Source organism: Ammodytes marinus, assembly GCF_949987685.1.
Source record: "Ammodytes marinus genome assembly, chromosome: 12".
Classification (NCBI taxonomy): Eukaryota; Metazoa; Chordata; class Actinopteri; order Uranoscopiformes; family Ammodytidae; genus Ammodytes; species Ammodytes marinus.
The window spans coordinates 11,601,232-11,621,148 of NC_137216.1; the positions used below are offsets into that span (position 1 = coordinate 11,601,232).

At 40.4% G+C, this 19,917-nt stretch overlaps 2 protein-coding genes across 2 annotated transcripts in view; one reads left to right on the plus strand and one right to left on the minus strand.

Moving 5' to 3' along the window:
- The first annotated feature begins 62 nt into the window (after positions 1-62).
- chpfa (chondroitin polymerizing factor a) lies at positions 63-10,226 on the plus strand. Its single transcript, XM_080038635.1, has 4 exons — positions 63-451; positions 1,795-2,359; positions 5,889-6,071; positions 6,219-10,226. Exons 1-4 carry the CDS (start codon positions 162-164, stop codon positions 7,479-7,481), a joined length of 2,301 nt encoding a protein of 766 aa, XP_079894761.1. The 5' UTR covers positions 63-161; the 3' UTR covers positions 7,482-10,226.
- A 4,584-nt stretch (positions 10,227-14,810) lies between these two features.
- Positions 14,811-19,917, minus strand: part of asic4a (acid-sensing (proton-gated) ion channel family member 4a) — a gene marked incomplete at its 3' end in the record, with an annotated part of 73,992 nt that continues 68,885 nt past the window's right edge. Inside the window, exons 6-10 of the mRNA XM_080038101.1 lie at positions 18,990-19,143; positions 17,145-17,236; positions 16,921-17,000; positions 16,211-16,321; positions 14,811-14,954 (exon numbers count right to left, since the gene is read on the minus strand). Of these exons, the coding sequence (XP_079894227.1) occupies positions 14,811-14,954; positions 16,211-16,321; positions 16,921-17,000; positions 17,145-17,236; positions 18,990-19,143 (581 nt within the window). The remainder of the gene's footprint in view (positions 14,955-16,210; positions 16,322-16,920; positions 17,001-17,144; positions 17,237-18,989; positions 19,144-19,917) is intronic.

The window sequence follows — 19,917 nt, forward strand, 5'->3', positions numbered from 1 at the left end:
TCCTTCGTGAATTTTAAGGAAGACACTACATCTTTTTCTTGCGTTGGAAGTCGATACGGCTGCGTCGCTTCAGACTTGATGCATAGTTGACTCGGTCCCGGACCAGAGGCCTGTTTGGACTCCGTTAAAGCGGCTGTCAGACGCAGGAGCCGACGCACAAGATGAGATTTTCGGCGTTTGTTTCTGTCCTGCGCTCGGTCGGCCCGGTTGTTATCGGTATTTCTTTAGGGTTCACGTTGAGTTTGTTGAGTGTGAACTGGACGGAGGAAGCGTGTTACCAAGACCCAAAGGAGGGCGAGGCTGTGACTTTGAGTCCGGATGGACAGCTCAAAGGAGCCCGAAAGCCCAACTCTATTTCGACCATCAACGATGTGGAGTCCGAGGAGGATTTTGAACCCAGAATAGTCCCATACAAACAAGTCCAGCAGAGTGCCCCGAAGAAAGTTTTCAGGTATGGCTACGCTTTGTATGGCTACTGACACTGACAATGATACATGGGCTCATCTTTTCTATGAATCCAGGTCACTTTCGTTAGACCTAAAAGTAGCCTATAGCAGGCCGCAGTGTAGCTCATAACCTTCATTATTGATAGGCTAAATCAATATCTGTGTTAGTTGGTTAGTTCACATAGCTAGCGCTAGGTGTAGGCTATGCTACAGGTGTCACTGGTTACCATGTGGGTATGAGCCTTTAAACTGACAACATGATATGTAATACTAATAAAACAAACAGGCATAACTAGCCCTATATAGCCTAATTCAGAATGATGTTTTCCTCCTTTTGGTGTTATTGCCTTTGATCAAACAGAGAGTCTGATACAAATAATAAAGCGCAGTCTGCTGCTTCTCTGCCTGTGTTAACATTAACTGCCACAGAGCTAAAATTCACCACATATTGTATGCCATGTCTCTGTCCAGACTCCAGAGGGATTCCTGCCCCACAGTTTCTTAGTAAACAGGGCACAGGGGCACTCGGTTCCAAGATTTCCTGGATGGGGACCTTGTCTGAATGTTAGCCCTCACACCCAGAGTGGTTGCATTGCATGGCAGTTCTGAGAAAAGAGACTTTTCCCTGTAGAAAAGTTCTGCTGAGTTTAGAACTGTAACCATTCAAGCATCCAGGTTTCATGATCATTTATAATGCGCTACCTACAGGTTGTAGGTAGTGCATTATACATTCATGATACAGATTAATTTCTAAGTTAATCGATTGTTTTTTTAGTCTATGAAACCCCAGCTATCCAGAGTAGCATACTGATGTGCTGAATTCCAATTAACTTTCATGTCTGACAAGGAAAAGTAGCAAATCGACTCCGGAACTGGCAAATGTTTGGCATTTCTGCTTTGAAAAATAGTTTCTGATGAATACTCGTACCATCCGATTATCCATACATCCACACATCGTTGCAGCTGTAACAGTTGTGCCTCTGGACAGTTAACAGATAATTAAAGTAAGGTTGGGTAGTGTTGGAGGCAATGAATCACACTTCATCTTTCCAAAGAGTTTACCATTAATCTTGATGGGCTGCTAATGTGTGTCAATATAATTTCAAATGGACAGAATTTTTGTTAAAAATAGTTGTTCACCTCCACAGATTTAATTTGCACTATGACGAGTGCTTTCAGTTATTATGTATTCATCATTCTGGAAGTGAATTTAAACCATAAATAAAAGTGATAGAAAACAAAATGGTCTAAGTGTCTTTTAGTGTGCCTGACTGTAAGTTTGTGAATTTCTCAACGTTGGTGAAAGTTTAACAGAATTTTTGTTGCTTTTTCCCCTTTTTTTCCGCAGGGCGAAGTACATAAGCACGGAGTTGGGGATGCGAGAGCGTCTGTTTGTCGGAGTCCTCACATCCAAAAACACCATAAACACCCTGGGCGTGGCTGTCAATCGCACCATTAGCCACCACCTGGACACCGTCATCTTCTTCAGCGGCACGCGCAGCCGCAAAGTCCCTCAAGGCATGTTCGTGGTTGCTCACGGAGACGAGAGACTGATATGGAACATGTATCAGAACATCAAACACATTTTGGACCATTACATCCACGAGTACGACTGGTTTTACTTGGTCCAGGATGACGCCTACACGGAAGCGGACCGGATCAAGGCCGTGGTGGATCACCTGAGTATGGACCGAGAGCTTTACATGGGAAGCCCCCAGGAGTTCATAGGAGGAAAGATGGAGGGGAAGTACTGTTACGGAGGGTTTGGCTACCTCCTGTCACGCACCCTGCTCCTCCAGCTCCAGCCCTTCCTGGAGAACTGTAGGAACGACATCCTGAGCGCAAGGCCTGACGAGTGGCTGGGAAGATGTATCATCGATTACACAGACACACACTGTGTCGACGAGTATGAGGTGGGTCGAGTGTATTCCGGAATGGGGCATACAAATAACAATCATCTCATTTAAAGGTGCTACGAGGAATTTTTGAAATACTTATGAAACCGTCTCATTTTTCCTCTGATGATCATAAATGACATCTAACAGCAAATGAGACCATCAGTGCTGCAGACAAATTCTATTGTTATATTGTTTTTCTTAATACCTTTGTCATGGGTACGCTCACCCACGAACAACAGCTGTAGTGTTGTTTTTGGCGGCCTGTTTTAAGTTTAGTCTAGTCTTTGTGTCAAACTGTCATTTTAGTTTTTATTAGTCTTAGTCACGTTTAAACTCTTTTTAGTCTAGTCAAGTTTCAGTTGACTAAAAGTCTTGAGCTTTTTAGTCTTCTCTTAGTCAGAATTATCTGGGACTATTTTCGTCTAGTCTTAGTCAACAAAAACTGATGACATTTAAGTCTAGTCTTAGTCAATGACATTTGTATTTTAGTCTTCTTAGTAATGCAATTATATTTAATCCAGTTAATATAGTACAAGTACCTAGTATAGTACAGCCAAAATCAAAATGTTCTTTAAGTCCCCCATTTCACAAGTCAAACAAGGTTATCTTATCTTATTATATTATGTTTACCTTATAGACTCAAGAATACATGCAGATGCAATTCCAGACACGGAAGACGCTCTGATTGAATTTACATCATATTTATTTGAGCTACCAAACATGTAAGAATACCGGATTCCTCAACCTGAACAGCAGTCTGGTGGAGCTCGGACAGCTTCTCTTTGTTTTTCAAAATCTCCTGTCTAATGACATACATTTACATAAAATAAATAGGCCTAAATAAAATAGCTTCAAATGACAATGCCAGAAAAAATTTACATTCAAGTTTAATTAAGAGAAACGAGGTTCTTGAATGCTAGAGCTACAATAACATAATAACAAAGTGCAAATAAAATGTTTGTGTATGACTTGTATTGCTTGTAAACTGAAGTCAGATTTTGTATTACAAGATATAACGCACATGGTTTGAACCATGAGATTGGTAGCACAGACGGCATACAGTGGAATTCGTTGACAGAACTTATTACATGGCACTTTGAAAATCCTATGTAAATCACGGCATTCTACAGGTCTGTTATTTCCAGCAAGACAGACCTCTGTCAAGGGTATAATGACTGTTGCTAAGGACCTACGTCAGACGTCCACAAACGGGGCTAATACTCGTTCAGAAAACAATGTAATACTTTTTCGACATGACTCAGGAGAGCAGGGAACACAGGAGTCATGGTTAATATCCGACAGGAATCCAGTCAAGTTGACGTGATTTGGCCGCATATTGACAGTTAGCCTATACAGTAACTTCAGGCTGCAGCTGGTTAGTCGTTAAAGTTAACCCACCGCCGCAGCTGCATCTTCCATATTGCTATATAATATGATAATATATAATATGGGGATATTAATTTGAGGAAGTAACGTCGCCTGCTAACTTCCTGCTATTTAAAAATAAAAGCCAACTCACGTTTGTCTAGTTAAATACTCATGTTAAGCCAGTGAAATGCTTTTAATCTGAAGCCGTAGCCTGTTTGCAGCCCCGAGACTCAGGAAACAGAAATATTGCAAAAATAATAATAATGGCGAGACAAAATAGCCTCATAACATTTCGTGTCCTCTCGTTTTTGTCAATGAACATGAAGAGATATTTTATCAGAGTTTTTGTTTTTGTAAACCACATTTAGTCCCGTTTTTATTAGTCAACAATAAAGCATTATATATTTGATTATAGTCTTCGTCACATGACCACCATTTACGTTGCGTCTCGTCTCGTTTCTGTCACGTGATAAATGTTCGTTGACGACGATATTTTGTCATACATTTCGTTGACAAAAACAACACTAAACAGCTGGTGTGGTAAAAACACTACCGCTTTTGTCCAAAGGGGGTGCAAGAATTAACACAAACTGGAAGTTCCTCGGAGCACCTTTTAATAATGCATAATTATTATTATTTTTTTGTTTTCTTAAATCAATTTAACTGTTCCTCGGCTTTTCAATGTTTTAAATGGGACAGAGCAAGGCAGTTTGTGGAAAAAATGAAAGAGGAGCCACAAAGAAAAAAATACACTTGTAGGCTGTGTCATTCAGAACAGTTGTGAGGCAGGTTGCAGCTGGGGTTCTCCTCCCCGACCGAAAAACCCAAATGTCACGGTAGAAATCATGTCTTGCCTCTGGGAAGGCACTTAAAACTGACAGACGGCTATATAAAACCGTAATTACCATGCTAGCACTGAGGTGGTATTTATATTACAGAGTGGATTGCTAATACCCTTTAGCCTTTCCTTTTTTTCTAACACAGCTCCTGCCCCCAAGTTGAATAGGTAAACAAGCAAACAGCACGACTGAGTTTCAATGGTGTGAAAATCCCCTGTGGGTCAACATGCTCTACTCCTGTAATGGCATTAGCCTTTAAGGTCAAGCTCTGTGTGGCGCTCTAATCTGTCCCAGTGCCCTTTCCGCCCACTGCTCTGTGCATCTTGCTAAGGTTTGAGGGCTTTGTTTAAACATTAAAACACATTTTTAGAAGGTCATAACTAATAATTTGCTTTTATTTTTTAACACCATCCATATTTATACATGCGGGCCCATATTTTGTAGTTGACTTCTGCCTTTGTCTTTTGCTTCCATTTTCTCCTGCTTGCCCACGACCCAGTGCAAGGGCACCATCTTGTTACACAGTTGAGAGTGCATGGCTAAAGTGCCCTGAGCCAGAAGAGCTCCAGTTGAGCCCCCGAGATAAGGGAGAGAAGCAGAGGAAAAGTTAAAAGGCCTGGCGTGTAGCTGAAGAAAACAGCTTGCCTTGAACACCGAGCCAGACATCAATTTATCTGTTAAAGAGAGAAAATTGATGACAATTAGGCATGGACAATGCCTCACTAAGTGTACCACTACAGGCTGAAAGCTGTAAGAGTGGCCTCGCCGCCCAGCTAAGCAGTGTCTCCATTCTTTTTTCTTTTAATAGCTTGATCAGATTGGATTCACTTTTTTTTTTTAATCACTCAAGCTCCTTAGACAGCTACAATGTTTTCCGCTTAAATGGCTCTGTCGTTAAGTGGGACTCAGGGAGCCAGTCTCACCCATTTGGATTACAGGTTTCACCTTCAAATTCTCAACTGATGTTTTTGTTAACCTGATGCCCCAGTGAACATAATGTATTCATCTAAAAAAAAGTAGTGAAATTAATTAAAAAGCACGTATTTCATCTCATATTCCCAAAAGAAATTAAGCTTCTGAAAATGACCAAAACTGTGAGAATAAAAATCTGCAGTTGTATGAAAAAAGTATTCTATCTGTTCAATCTGCAACAACGGTTGAAACCAGTATGTTTGCAAGGGGGATATGAGCCCACGATGCTGCCTAGATAGCGTGGAATGTTTGTTTGAATCAAAGTAGAGTAGCGTAACAAATATGCTTGGAATGACATTAGGCATGTTCCTGCCATGCCGGATTGAAGATACCTCGTGAAAAGTACCTTTCTTGTTTCTTTTCAGGGGATTCAGTACCACCATTATGAGTTGGGAAAAAACTCCGATCCCATCAAAGAGCAGAATGAAGACTTCAAGAAAGCCCTGACTGTCCATCCAGTGTCTGACCCTGAACACATGTACCGGCTGCACAGATACTTCACAGAGATTGAACTCCAGAAGACTTACGATGAGATCGCTAAGCTGCAGGTAAGCTGATTGTCGAGTCACAAAATCACCTGTGGTCCAGTAACACACACCTGGCTTCTCTTTGCTAACCTCTACTGTAGATTCAAAATACCACAATATTAGTGTATTTTCAGCCGTGTAAACTGCACTTCTTGTGTTTTTCCACAGGCCGAAATTAAGAATGTGAGCGTGGTTGCCTTTGACGGCATCCGAAGTGCCCAGTGGCCCGTGGGGATAAATCCGCCCTTCGAGCCAAACTCTCGCTTCGAAGTTCTGAAGTGGGAATACTTTACAGAGGAGGAGATTTATTCATGCGCTGATGGCTCTCCGAAGTGCGAACTGCGCGGCGTGGATCGGATGGATGTGGCTGATGTCATTGACGTAGCCATGGGAGAGCTGAACAAGAAGTACGAGCCGGACCTCCAGCTGAAGAAGCAGCAGCTGATCAATGGCTACCGGCGCTTTGACCCCGTCAGAGGCATGGAGTACACCTTGGACCTTCAGCTGGAGGTGGTCAACCAGAAAGGTCATAGCCTTTCCATCACCAAGAGGGTTCATCTGGTTCGACCTTTGAGTCGGATTGAGATTATTCCCATGCCCTACGTCACTGAAGCTACACGGGTTCACATCATAATACCTCTCACTCTGCAGGACCGGACCTATGTCGATCATTTCCTGGAAGTCTTTGCCTCGAATGCTTTTGAGACCAGCGAAAATGCCATCCTAACATTCTTGTTTATTTATGACCCGGTGGAGGCCCAGCAAGTTAACCAAAATGATATATTTGCCAGCGTGAAGACTCAGATAAATGCTCACGAACGCAAATACCCCGCGGTGAAAATCCCATGGATAAGTGTCAAGACGGAAACACCATCTCAGATCAAATTCATGGACATCATCTCGAAGAAGCACCCGGTGGACACGCTGTTCTTCTTGGCCAACACGCACACAAGCGTTAATTCAGAGTTTCTGAACCGCTGCCGCATGAATTCCATAAACAACTGGCAGGTATTCTTCCCGGTCCATTTCAAGGACTTCAACCCTGATGTGGCCTATCACAACCAGCAGCAGCCAGTCACGGTTGATTTGCTGAAAGAAGCAGGCCACTTTGACGGCAGGTCATTTGAAGAAGCGTGTTTTTACAATTCGGACTACATGTCAACACGCACGCGAATGGTGGCAGATGTCCAAGAGAATGAAGAAATACTAGAGAGCCTGGACATCTACGACATGTTCGTAAAGTATTCAGGTCTGCACGTATTCAGGGCGGTGGAGCCAGCACTGCACCAGAAGTATAGCTACCAAGCTTGCAACCCGCGGCTCAGTGAAGACATCTATCATAGATGTGTTCAGAGCAACATGGAGGGTCTAGGTTCGCGATCCCAGCTTGCCATGCTGCTTTTTGAGCAAGAACAAGGAAACAGCACTTGAAAACAACAGTGAACTTATTCTGCCTGTGTTTTTAAATGGATGTGAGAAGCTTGAATGTTCTCACGTGCAAGAACAAACATTCTCAATCATTGAGTAGGCATCAGGGGTTATTTGGTTTATTAGGGTTTTTAGCTAGTTTGCAACAATGAATGCAGTACATTCCTGATGAAACCTTATCTTAAATGTTTACAGTACTTGTCCATACAGATGAGTTGCTAGAACCAAAGTGTTTGCCTCTCCGATGATTCCCAAAGCTGTGTAAAGCCATTGTTGACCGCTATGTGGCAGAAACTGACATAAGCAGAATCTTGACGTGCTGGATTATCGAAGTCATATGTTTAAGGTGTCCACAACACATCCAGTGGACACAGGGCCACATTGGTAACCCATTGGAGTCTTTCTCTCTTCGTGCCCATTGTCATTCCAACGTTCACTGGGATTTCATCCTGTTTTGTCCATTAACTCCTTCCTTTTGACCATTTTGTGTTGGGGAGGAAGCACTACTTGGACAAAGTTGAAAGAATGTGCTGGGCACAGCTGCTTGTAGTGTTGTTTAAGGAGGTTGAATCAGGTTAGCCAAAGCTATGAGTTAAACGTGGCAAACGGCTACAGTGGTTTGTTGCCTTTCAGTGGGATTGGTAGTACTAGCAGCGACACCTTCACCTTTTATAGAATGTCATTTGATTGAATTTTAACATCAAAGATATCTTTAAATGGAGCTTCAATGTATAGCTCTAGTTGATACATTTGTATATTGCACCAGAGGTTTTGTGCCCCTTTACATGAGGGTGTTGAAACATTGAGCTTTTGATATTTACTGATTTGAGTATTTACAAGAGCGCATCTTCGTATATGTGCCTTGATACTGACGTCTGCTGACTATTTTTAAATGATCTTTATCTTACACAGTTTTGCAGTTCACCCCCTCAGGTGATGCACAGCTGATGCTTCCGTTAGAATTTTGTTATTGTTATAATCAGGCATAACAGTTTTAAATAGGTGGGATAGATATTATCCTCTACTGTGGATAGCCTGTTACATAGCTGGGAGATTTAAATGGGTTGTCGGTCAACCTTACATTTTTAAAGGTGATTTGGCAACATCATGAACCCAACAATCCACCAGCTATATCTACGTGCCTCAAATCAGGGAAGGAGTTTCTAGAAGTTATCTTCTGTTGGTCTTTAGAGGTGGCAGGTGAAGACCCAGTAGGCCAGCAGTGTGTATCCAGGTAAAGGTTTGATTAAATGACAGCTTTTAAAGTGGCCAAACATTTTTTAGATGCAAGAGATAAAGGAGAATTCTAAATAATGGGGGGGAATAAATCACCATGGGAATGTCTTAAGTGATTGCCCAGGTGTGTATTTTTGATGGTGTGATGGTCCTTTATTTTAATTTGTCAAACGATTTAATCAAGAATGTATGAAAAAGGTTTCCACATCAGAGTATAGAATAGAGTTTAAATACAGTAAGAGATGTCAAACTTTTCTGAGGTACTTCGAACTGTATAGTTAAAGATGTTTTAAGTTATAGAATGGTGCATTGCAGTCCAAGAGGAGGCCTTTTCTACAATGACTGAGTCATGGTGGAAGTAGCGGTACGGGACAACAGAAAGTGATTAATATATTATATTGTGCAATATTACAGATTACATAACTGGATAGAGGTCCAATGGAGAGGACTATTTCATTTCAAAGACATTTTCTGCAAGTACAGCAGAGTGTAGATGGCAAAACTGTTCATGACATTACATAAAGTAAGACTCTTGCTTTCTGTTCAATGTTGGGTAAATACACTGTAGATCTTTTAATGTTTTTTGCTGACACTAGACACTTTTCATCATGAAAATGACTTTGAAAAACATTAAATTAAGGCTTGCCCTTTTTATTTAAGTAACATTGGATTCAGAGTACATGTGGGAAACACTACATCCACAGTGGCTGTCCTCAACAGTGTTTGCTGTATTTTCTGCCATGTCATCACAGACCACGGAGGTCGGACCTTGCTGATTTTTATTCTTTTTTTTTTTACATTTGTTTTATAACGCATCTCTTTCTTGACGAGAGCAGTCGGTTATGTGACAGTGCTCCGGCTGATGTAGTATGAATGTTCTCCTTGATTCTTTGAAGATTCTATGACTGACAGTAATGTGCAGAATTGGAAACGTAATCTTCCAAACACCACTGTGAAAGATTGAGGGCTGCGATGACAATATGAAGTTATTGTGGTGATCTGCGTCGCCTTCGCCTTCTGTGGACGTGAGCAGCTTAAAATTAAGCAAGCATGACAGATGAATCGCTCTGTTGTTAACACAGCCACCATCGCCGAGTGAAATCTCTTAAGCATTTTGTCCACAATTTATTTAATCTGTCATTCTCCATGAATTATGCAGTATCTGAAAACTTTCGCACTAACAGAGGCTTCCATGCATTCTCTGTACCTGTGTAAATATTTTATAGACTCTATTTTAAACCATTTTCTTTGCTTTGTCTACACAATTGATATTTTATAATTTTTGCTGAGAAAATTAAACATACTGTATCATTAATTTTACTGTATTTTGTGTCATTTGACAACAAAGAGAATTTTAGATGTGTCTTTCACCTTTAGATCAAGTAAATCATTTCAAAAAGCAGGCAAATACATTTAAAACATTTATTTTAAAAAAAGAAAACATGGATCAGTTTACATTGTTTTTATTCATAATGGGTACTAGTATAACCAAAGCAATAATATTTAATGAATGCTCATCACATTTAATTGTGTGCTGTAAATCCAAATGAACTGTGAATTGTAATTTTTTAAATAAAGAATATTTGAATATAAACCATTGCTCTACATGATGTTTTAATTTGTATTTGTTAAATAGTAATCTTTATCTTTGCGGCCCCAAAATCCAGTTTGTCCTTTAGGTGTCAGCAGAACAGCGTGTTTAGCGTCTGCATCGCAGGTCATAGTAGACCATGCCTGGCAGCCAGTTGCTACTGTAAGCAGCATTTCTGAACTACATTTAGAAAATATATTTTTTCTTATACAAACTGGTTATCTCTTATTCACGTTCCCCCATCTGCTCAGTACTGCAGTTAACATTCCTGTCCATGTCAGACCAGGCAGAGGTATTCCTCATGTCTGTGTTGGGGGGAAAAAAAACAGGGAAAACGTTTGCAAACCTTAATTACAGCTTTAGTTATTTCAAGGGTCTGTATGCACAACCCTGAGGCCTGCTGTAAAACCACATAACTACAGAGCAGCTGGGAGTTAATTGTAAGTCATTATTTTGTACTTCGTTTTACATTCGATCCCAGGACTTTCTCCTCCCACACATGATGGGGACACAGTTGTTTTAAGTCCTTTTGGAATTGTCAGTTTTCAGGACAATGGGTTCACCTGGAGGGAGCAGCAACACACAATTTGCTAGCTGTTAAAGAAGAAAGAAAACACTTCACTTATAACAAGATCATCATGCCTATTCAAAGATCCTCTGAGTTGTCCCGTAGGCTGCTTTAAACCTACCTTTTAAGATGAACTTGTAAAAGTTTTTATTTTTTTATTTGAACAATTCCCAAGTCAATGGTCCAAAAGGATTTTAAAACGAAATGGGATAATCGAAATATACTTTTTACTGTGTTGCAAAGAAAAAATAGACAACATGGAGTTACAAAGTGAATTGGGTTCTGAATTTAGGAGGCACTGGTTTTTACCAATCTAAACTTTAATAGTTATCGTATTTACCATAATTAACATTTATAAAATGTGTTCTAACAGTGGAAATAATCACAAGATCACACTTATGTACAACATGTCAGCGTATTTTCTTTGCTGCAGTGATGGTCAATGGACATTGGATGAAGTCTCTTCTCATGAATTCCTGACAGCTGCTTATATCACCCTGCGGTCGTGTTTTTTTCTCTTCGCATACAACCCTCTCAGAACCCTGCTATAATAAGTAGGACATAATAGCAGATTTTCAGATGGCTTTCTATAGATAATGTACTAAACATATACAGGCTGAATGTCATGGAGCTATAAAAAGGCAGGTGGTGTAAGAAGGGAGGTCAGAGCGGTGGTGCGAGGAATCCAGGGAATGTTTAGCTACAATTTTGTCAAGCAGGGACATTGACATCCCATCTGCTACAGTGCTGCTCAGCCCCGTGGCATCTCACAGGGATCGCGACTGTGGTCAAATGAATTTTTAATTTTTAATCCACTGATGTGTGTTTTCAAAAATGAATTAATTAATTTGTTGCAAAGAATTAATCGACTAGCTTAGATAAAAAAAATATATATATATATATTTAACGTTGACTCCAGGCTCCACCATTCAAACAACACGTCTACAGTGACAGTGCAGCCCTGTATTCATCTCAACACACCAGCCCCTGTGTGACTGTCTGAGGATAGCTACAATTATTGATGACAGAGGAGAAGATTGTTATGCATGGCCTGTGCAGGATGCCATCAGAGACCGTGATTGGGAACCTTTTGAAAATGTCAAAGTGACACATGATTATGAATATTAAACAGCCATGTATGGCCCATGATTACTTGACAGGACGAGGGGATTTGACAGATGGAGGACGCGGGAATAACATTTTGAGTCAAAGTGATGTATGGTGATAATGCGGCAACAGAATGCGCCAATCAAATTAACAGAAAAATGATCATCGTCATTTGATATCCTGTAATGTGTGAAAGTATTTAACAAGTATCCTGTACAGATGAATATGAATAACTTACGGGGTGGATTGTAAAAAGGCCTGTAAAAACCTTTGGGGGCTTTGACCAGGCCTGATTATGTGCAGGTTAGCCTTTAACATTCTGTCCAAAATGTGTTCAAGATTAGCAACACAACTGGATGCATTCTCTCAAAAGCATATACAGTAGGCCCAAACTGCTGCTGCATGATAAGCAAATAAGCTGCTATATTTGTCAAAGCTTTTTTTTCAAATAGTATACAGTAAATGAATGACAGGCAATAAGGGGCCGCATCACATGCATCAGAAAACACATTCCTGAACGCTTTTTCAACATCGCTCTAAATGAAGATAAATGCAAAGCTGAACAGATGTTTGCAAAAGAGGATGCACGTGATATGTTGCAAGGGCTATAGGATTGAAGCCCATTAAAGAAGGCATGAGGGGAAAAGAGGAGGAAGCTATATTAAGAAGTCATGCCTATCGTCTAAATTAGCTAGTGTATCTGCTCGTCTTGGACATTCAGTATAAGTCTGTAGTTGACCAAATAACATGACACTGTTTTCCCGCTGCTGTACCATGCACCGACAATGCAGTGAATGACGATTGACCAAGGAGATGTGTCGTTAAATTACAACAAATATGACTACCGGAAACACCAAACTCCATTTAACTACTGCATCTATATTGAGCAGGAAAACCAATACAGAGTGTTGGAGAAAAGTGGCTGTTAAACTAGCAAAGATGTCTGTGTAAGGAAAGCCTTAGAATCAAACGGTAGAAAAGAAGATTCCTCTACTAGTACCACACGAGACCAGGTCATGGGACGCCAAAGGTTGGCAAGTTCCTGCAGTGCATCTGGGCATGTGAGCATGCTAACCTTCCATGAAAGGGCCATACATGATTATGAATGAATTGATGTAATGCTCAAGGTTTATTGATTTGCATTACCACTTTGCTAGATTGTGCTCTTTGGCCCCCATTTTGGAGTAAGTCGATCAACAGGGAACATTTTTAAATCAAACTATTTTCAGTTTTGGGATTGAATGACAGATTTGCTGAAAAGTCCACATTTTTGTTCGATTAAAATCCCTACTTCTGCAATAAAATTCCTAGCTTTCTCACTAACTAATCTGATTTTTCAAACATTCCTTTATTTTCATGGGTCAGCTCAGCTGAGTCGTATCAGTCTAATGTGCTCAGTCATGTGTGCAAAATGTTAAAGTGCACATGCTAACACACACACACACACACACACACACATACACACATACACACACACACACACACACACACACACACACACACACACACACACTCTCTCTCTCTCATCACTGTAAGTACCTGCTACACTTTCACAGTTGTACTGTGAGCCCCACAAGTAGTAGGAGATGACTTGGCAAAAAAAAATAAAAAATCTGTTTCTTATTGCTTGTGTCAGCTCAAAGTTATGATTCCAACCAAAGTGAAGAGTGGGTGGTGGGCAGACATGAGTTGAATAAGAAGAATATTTTAAACACAACCATGTCACAACCAAAAACATCATCCATCCCTCTTCTGTATGCGAAGGATGCGTGTGTCGCCTTGGAAAAAGCAGGACATATACAGGGAAATAATGGAGATTATAGTCACGATCCGTACAGTCCATTTCGGTTCCCTTGACAGATGCACTGGTGTTTGGCAGTCTAACACATCTGCATATCGAACATGTATGGTAATTGATACAATCGTGATCGTTATTGTCATACAAAAGTTTTTTTTCTAAAATGTATAAATAACTCAAATCAATATTACATAAGTTATATATTAAACCGAATATAAAGAACAACCATTGAAACAGAACTTTAGAACTCGTCTCATTTTAAGAGTGGGACTTTATGTACAAGTACAATGCTACTCTCTAACACCTTAACCACAAACTAGACAAAGTGTATCATGTGGAAAGATGCTGCTAGATCTTCTAAGCCAAGGTCACACAGTTCAGCTTAAATAGTTTCCCCTCATGTTTTGGATGGGTGTAAAGACGAGTGGGGTTTGCTTACTGGCGTATTCTCATCTTGTATACAATATAGAACATTTAGATAATAGTATCTCTTTAAATAATTACATAATCCCTCATGTGTTATGGCTTGGAATGGTACAGTGTGTGGGGGGAATAGTTCGAGAAGATATAAATGAAGGGACACAGAAGAAAGAAGATGTCTGCTGAATAAATAAATAATACTTGTGTCCTTTCTTGGAGTACAAACTGGATCAAGGTGACATGCAATGCTCCTTTTGTTTCCTTATGGGCGATCATGTACACAAAAGCTTGTTCCTGAAATCACCCCGACATCTCACATGAAGCTGGACAAAGCTGAGAGGGCATCCCGTCCAGACCGAGAGGTAAAAAAAAACAAAAAAACAAGGAAAGTAAAAGCGGTGTCTGATTTGTGCCTACATACTGTACGTACAGGGTGCTTTTGTTCGCAGCACAAAATAGTTTGGTGTTCGACTTTGGCTGTAGCTTTTCACTGGTGACAGCAAAAGGACCGACGGGGAAAAGGCCAAGGGGGTCTGGTATTGATCTCAAAACACAGACGGCTCTTTATCTTTTGGTGTCACCAGGACGGAGGGGGGGAGCGATGGTTTCGGACTAGCAGGCGAAGTCTTCAAACACCCCGTGGAGCCCTGCATGGTGGTGGTGAGGGTGAGAGTGAGGGTGAGGCTGGTGGTGGTTGGGCAGGATGGTGTTGGCGTACGCCCCCTCTGGGTGACTCCGTGTCATTTCGGTGGGCTCCTGTTGAAAGGTACACAGCAAACACAGTCAACCTCGAGATCAGGCTTCAGAGAGCACGTGCAATGTCATACAGTATGCGACAATGCGTGGAAGATCGATCCTGTATAGTCTCTTGACACTCTGCTTGGAGTACATTGATCGTGCTTCACATGACTATTCACACATGACTTTGACATTTAATTTAATACATTAATACTTAAAAGGTGGAGTCAGCGATTCTGGAGAGGGCTTGTTGTCAAAGTAACTTTTTAACAAAATCAGTGTATATCCTCTTATGATCCGCTACCTGTCTGTACTGTTAGAGCGCTGAAAACAAAGGCTGGTGTAAATACACAGCCAGCTCTGTAAACTGGTATGTAAACAAACAGTATGTTTACAATGGGGGCCCACTGTAGATAGAAAAATGCCCATTTACAGAGCCTAGGCTGTGTATTGACACTGAATTTTCTTTTTCAGTGAGCACACAGAATGGATAGGTCGTGGATTGCGAGGAGATATCATTCTCCAGAATCACTGACTCCACCTTTAACTAGTTTTTCAAAAGCAGGATGAAAAGATGAAAAGCAATCTAATTTCCGAGTGCATGTTGTTTGCTATTAACAACGTCCCCTACAACCACAAATGCTTCTTTGCTTATGCTACGCTACACTGTCCACATCCTCACTTCTGCTCAGCAGCACTTGATGAGATTGGTATTGATCTTATCATACAGCTCTTGGATAATGAAAAGGAGAATTTCACAAAATGTTCAAGTATTCCTTTTAACTTTCCTGCTTTGATTGAAAAGATGAATTTTTTTGAATTGTTTTTCTATATATATTGTTTTGTTTTCTGTCTGTAATCTAAACTAGTTTGGTGTCTGCATCTGTACTGGAAGGTAAATGTAATGTCAGCCAGTCACTCCATCCAAACCTGATCAAAGCTGCAGGCTGACTTGTGTAACAAAATGAAAACCCTGCTATAGTTTCAGTGAGTAGTGCGGGATTGAGACATAGTTATGTTAAACGTGAGACAAGCAGTGTTCAGATATAATCAACTTCAGAATTAAGTTCAATAACAAATCCAATCTCCAGTGGAGGATGGGCTTTGCACCGTGGTAAGGACTCATTATTTTAGAAGGGGGAAATTGTTATGCGCTTCTTGTTAACTTATTTCCTTGCAGTTGTTGAGTGCAGTTACAGTACTGCAGGGAAAGTTGTACACTGGACATGAAAGCCTTGCAACTGCAGTTTGTTCCCGTGCCATGTGTAGTGTACCTTTGCTTTCATTTCCTCTACCCCCACTGTTGCCACAGTGCTGGTGTGCTGCTTGTTCTTCTTCTCTTCTTTCTGCGGCCTCAGCAGACGTTGTAGTCGGCGCTTGATCACCTGTTTTCACCCGTAGCACGGCAGCAGGGAGGGTGAGAGAGCAGAGATGAGATGAGTGAAGGGGAGCAAAAAAAAATGCAGCAGAGTGCAGAGTTCATTCACTGTGATGTCTGCAATACATCGCCTCACTCCGATTATGCTTTATTAATACATGTTCGGTAGTCAGCAGGCAGCTGGCTAGAAGGCTTGAAGGGGATAGAGCTGAAACAGGACTTCATTTCATGATCAGCTTCAGTAGTATGTCCAGACCTGAACATATATTACGTTTTTTTTCGGCCTGGGAGTCAAATCAAACTCTGTACATTAATGACATTTACTCTGCCAGATCGAAGATCTTCTGATTATTATGTCTGATAAGAACTGGGATTTGTTCTAACAAACATATCACATAATCTTTCTCTATTTATTTTTTCAATTTTGAGGAATTAGAGTAAACAATACAGGCACTCATTTATTTTGTAAATAGTTACTGCCGATTGCAGCACATTCATTTGCTGAAATTCATCAGGACCAATAGCTGTTCATTATTGCTAATTATATCACAGCTGGTTCCGATCTCACATTGTGATTGGCCGACATGCACAGAGTAGACGTCGTACCTCATAGATATAGTCCAGTATTTCTAGGAATGTCAGGATGCTGGCTCCAATAAATAAGCCCATCTGCCCACCGATGTCGCCTGGAAAGAAAAGAGCACTTAAGGGAAAGGCGCGGTGCGCCCAAGTGCAGCAACAATAACAACACCTGTCACTCTTCACCAGAAAGTTTATTAAAATATTCAGAAGAGAGAGAGAGCGAGAAAAAAGTGTGACAGACATCTTACCTAATAAACCTGCGACATCGTAGGCTTTCTTTTGCTCAATCGTTTCATAGTTCAGGGCTTCAAAGAAGATATCTAGCACTAGGAAGTTGTCTCTGGAAAAAAAAAAGTGGGGGGTGAAAGTCAATTAAATCAAGTGAAATGTGCTGTTTTTATATATATATTTTTTTTAACCATAGCTCTAACATAATTTGAAGGGAAAAACCCATTCCAAGTCATGTTTATGCTCACTGTAAAGTGTGATGATAGGATTGTCATGCTCACGGTGCTTTACACAGATCTAAGCAGCGATTGTGAGATAATGAGGTGTTTCAGGGTTTTACTGAGATGAGAGGAAGGCGCAGGCAGTGACAGCATGCTCCGTCACTGCCACGTCTCTGATCTCTCTGGATTTACAAAGTCTGGGGATATTAAGTGTTGTGAGGCATCATGAGCTCTCTGGTTTAGGCGTGTTTACCGTCACCCACATCCCTGACTGTTTTAGGCTCTGAGAGGTGTTACAGTTATAAGCCCATTGTAAGTGTATTAAGGCTCATTATAATCCGGATATTAATGAATGTTCCGTAAAAGACGTTGTAGATTAAAAGATTAAAAACTAAAGCCTAGCTAGTGTTCATACAATCTGTGATATTCATATGCTATCATATAGAGATGTTCATTTTTTATAACGACACATTCCTTTTTAACTCAATGTGGACTTACTAGCTCCTTTCTGTTCTGAGTTTTTAAAGACATCTCAAGGTCATCCTTGACTGATTATGGTTACACCAAAGAGGTTACGAGTCGAAAAGCACCATACCTTGCGTTTTTTTTGTTTGTTTATTTGCAATATCCCCTTGCATTCGTTTGTGCACAACTCATGTTTCTGTTTTTTGAGGATTCCTCAACACATTTTAAAATTGTTCTGGGGTGGAATGTTCACACATCTTATTGGAATTGAATTTCAGATTGGACGCCCTTGCAAAAATGTTAAGGTCTTATATACAAGGGCATCTGTGTGGTTGCTTTAGACTACAGTACACAACCAAAGTACATTTTGTGACAAATAGAAAAGCTCCAGATTTGAATGGAGTGTACTTATCTCAGCTAAATCACAGTTGCTTATAAAACGGTAAATCATGGAGTGAAATGGACATAAATGGGCTAGGATTCATTTTGATTATGGTATTCACTCAGCTTTAGTAGTGTTTTATTTCCAGAGGGTGGCACTACAGCAAAGGCCATGGGGGCTTTGAAGTCACACAGTTCTATCCCCACATTTCGTGCCCAGCTACATACAGTACGAGATACATTTTCTGCAAAGAAGACATCTTTTGTGGTATTTAAATTCACAACCATCTGCTCATTTGCTATTTTTATTCTTTGAAGGTAGACATTTTGACCCAAAACCTGAAAGAACTGAAAGAATACAGAGGAAGTCACCTGACACATTATCATTATTCTGTCGGGACAAGGAAGGTCAATTAATTCAATTAATGACATCTTGTCACCAAGTGTTTGTCAAAGGCGAATTGTGTCACTAGACAGGTCATAGGGTCCTGGAAGACTCCAACAGCTCAGAATCTTATAATGCAATAATAAATATAACCAATTTTAAACATTATGCATGTTCACTTGTTATGACCTCAGTTTGCTATCACCAGACTTTCTAATTCCAAGATAATCTATTCACCTAAAGATATAATATACAATGTTGCTTGCATGAAAATATAATTGATTTTTTGTTTATGTTTATGGTTGTGTTTGTTAGTGATCCCAGACTAGAGGTCATATTTTATGGCCCCTTTTATTCAGCACCACATCATTGCACACACGTGAGATTAGTCTTATTGAAGGCTCCTGTCGTACCTGATGTATTCCTCTGACTTGTCGTATTTCCTGGAGAGATAGCGAGCGGAGCCCTTGCTGGGGATTTTGACCATAGAGAGCTCTTTACCGTAGCGAGTGAGATTACAGGGCGTCTCGCATGGACAGGTGTCCCCAGTGTTCTTCTGGAGCTGTCCTGCAACACAATAGAAACAGTGGTTTAAACCGACATAGACTGGGTGGGTTCGGGTGCTTATTTGTTGATAATCAGTCCACACCAGATAGTAGGGGTTTTCTTCAATACAAGAAATACGTTTTATTATATTTTGCTGCAGTGAAGCACAAGCTCAAGTCTATAATGCCGTCTCCAGCAGCGTGTACTCCACCCCTCCCTTGTTTTGTGGAGAACGGAAAAGAGTGATACAATTTACAATTTAAATGTTTTTAAAATTTGAAATTTTTTGAGCATTTTGTCTGAAATGAGGTCAACCTAAACAGGCCTTGACTTCTGTAGTTATAATAAATTATGGTGCTTTGAGTGACTTCTAATTGTGCCGTGCCAAGGTGGCAATGATCATCAACATTTCAATGTCATTTGACAAAGCTTTTATTTAAAGTGATTTTTTATTTAATCTGCCCTTGAATTCTGATTCTTCTACGCAGAATCGAGAAGAAAAAACATCACATTACCTGTTCATACAGTGACTTTTTTAATCACAAAACCCTGTTTTCTTTAGTAAGTGACCATGGTGCAAGTACATTAGGCACAGTTGTGTGCTGATGTAGAAAAAAAGAGCAAAAATAAATATGTTAGAAATTCATATACCAATGGATAAAGATGATTAAGCATTTCTCTATGTGGTTTTTCAGTTTGTTTTTCAGGCCTAAATGTGTATTTTAAAGTGAGAAGCGGCATTTTGTTGTGCCAGTACTCAGCATCCATTCATTATATAATTTAGCCAAGAAAAAA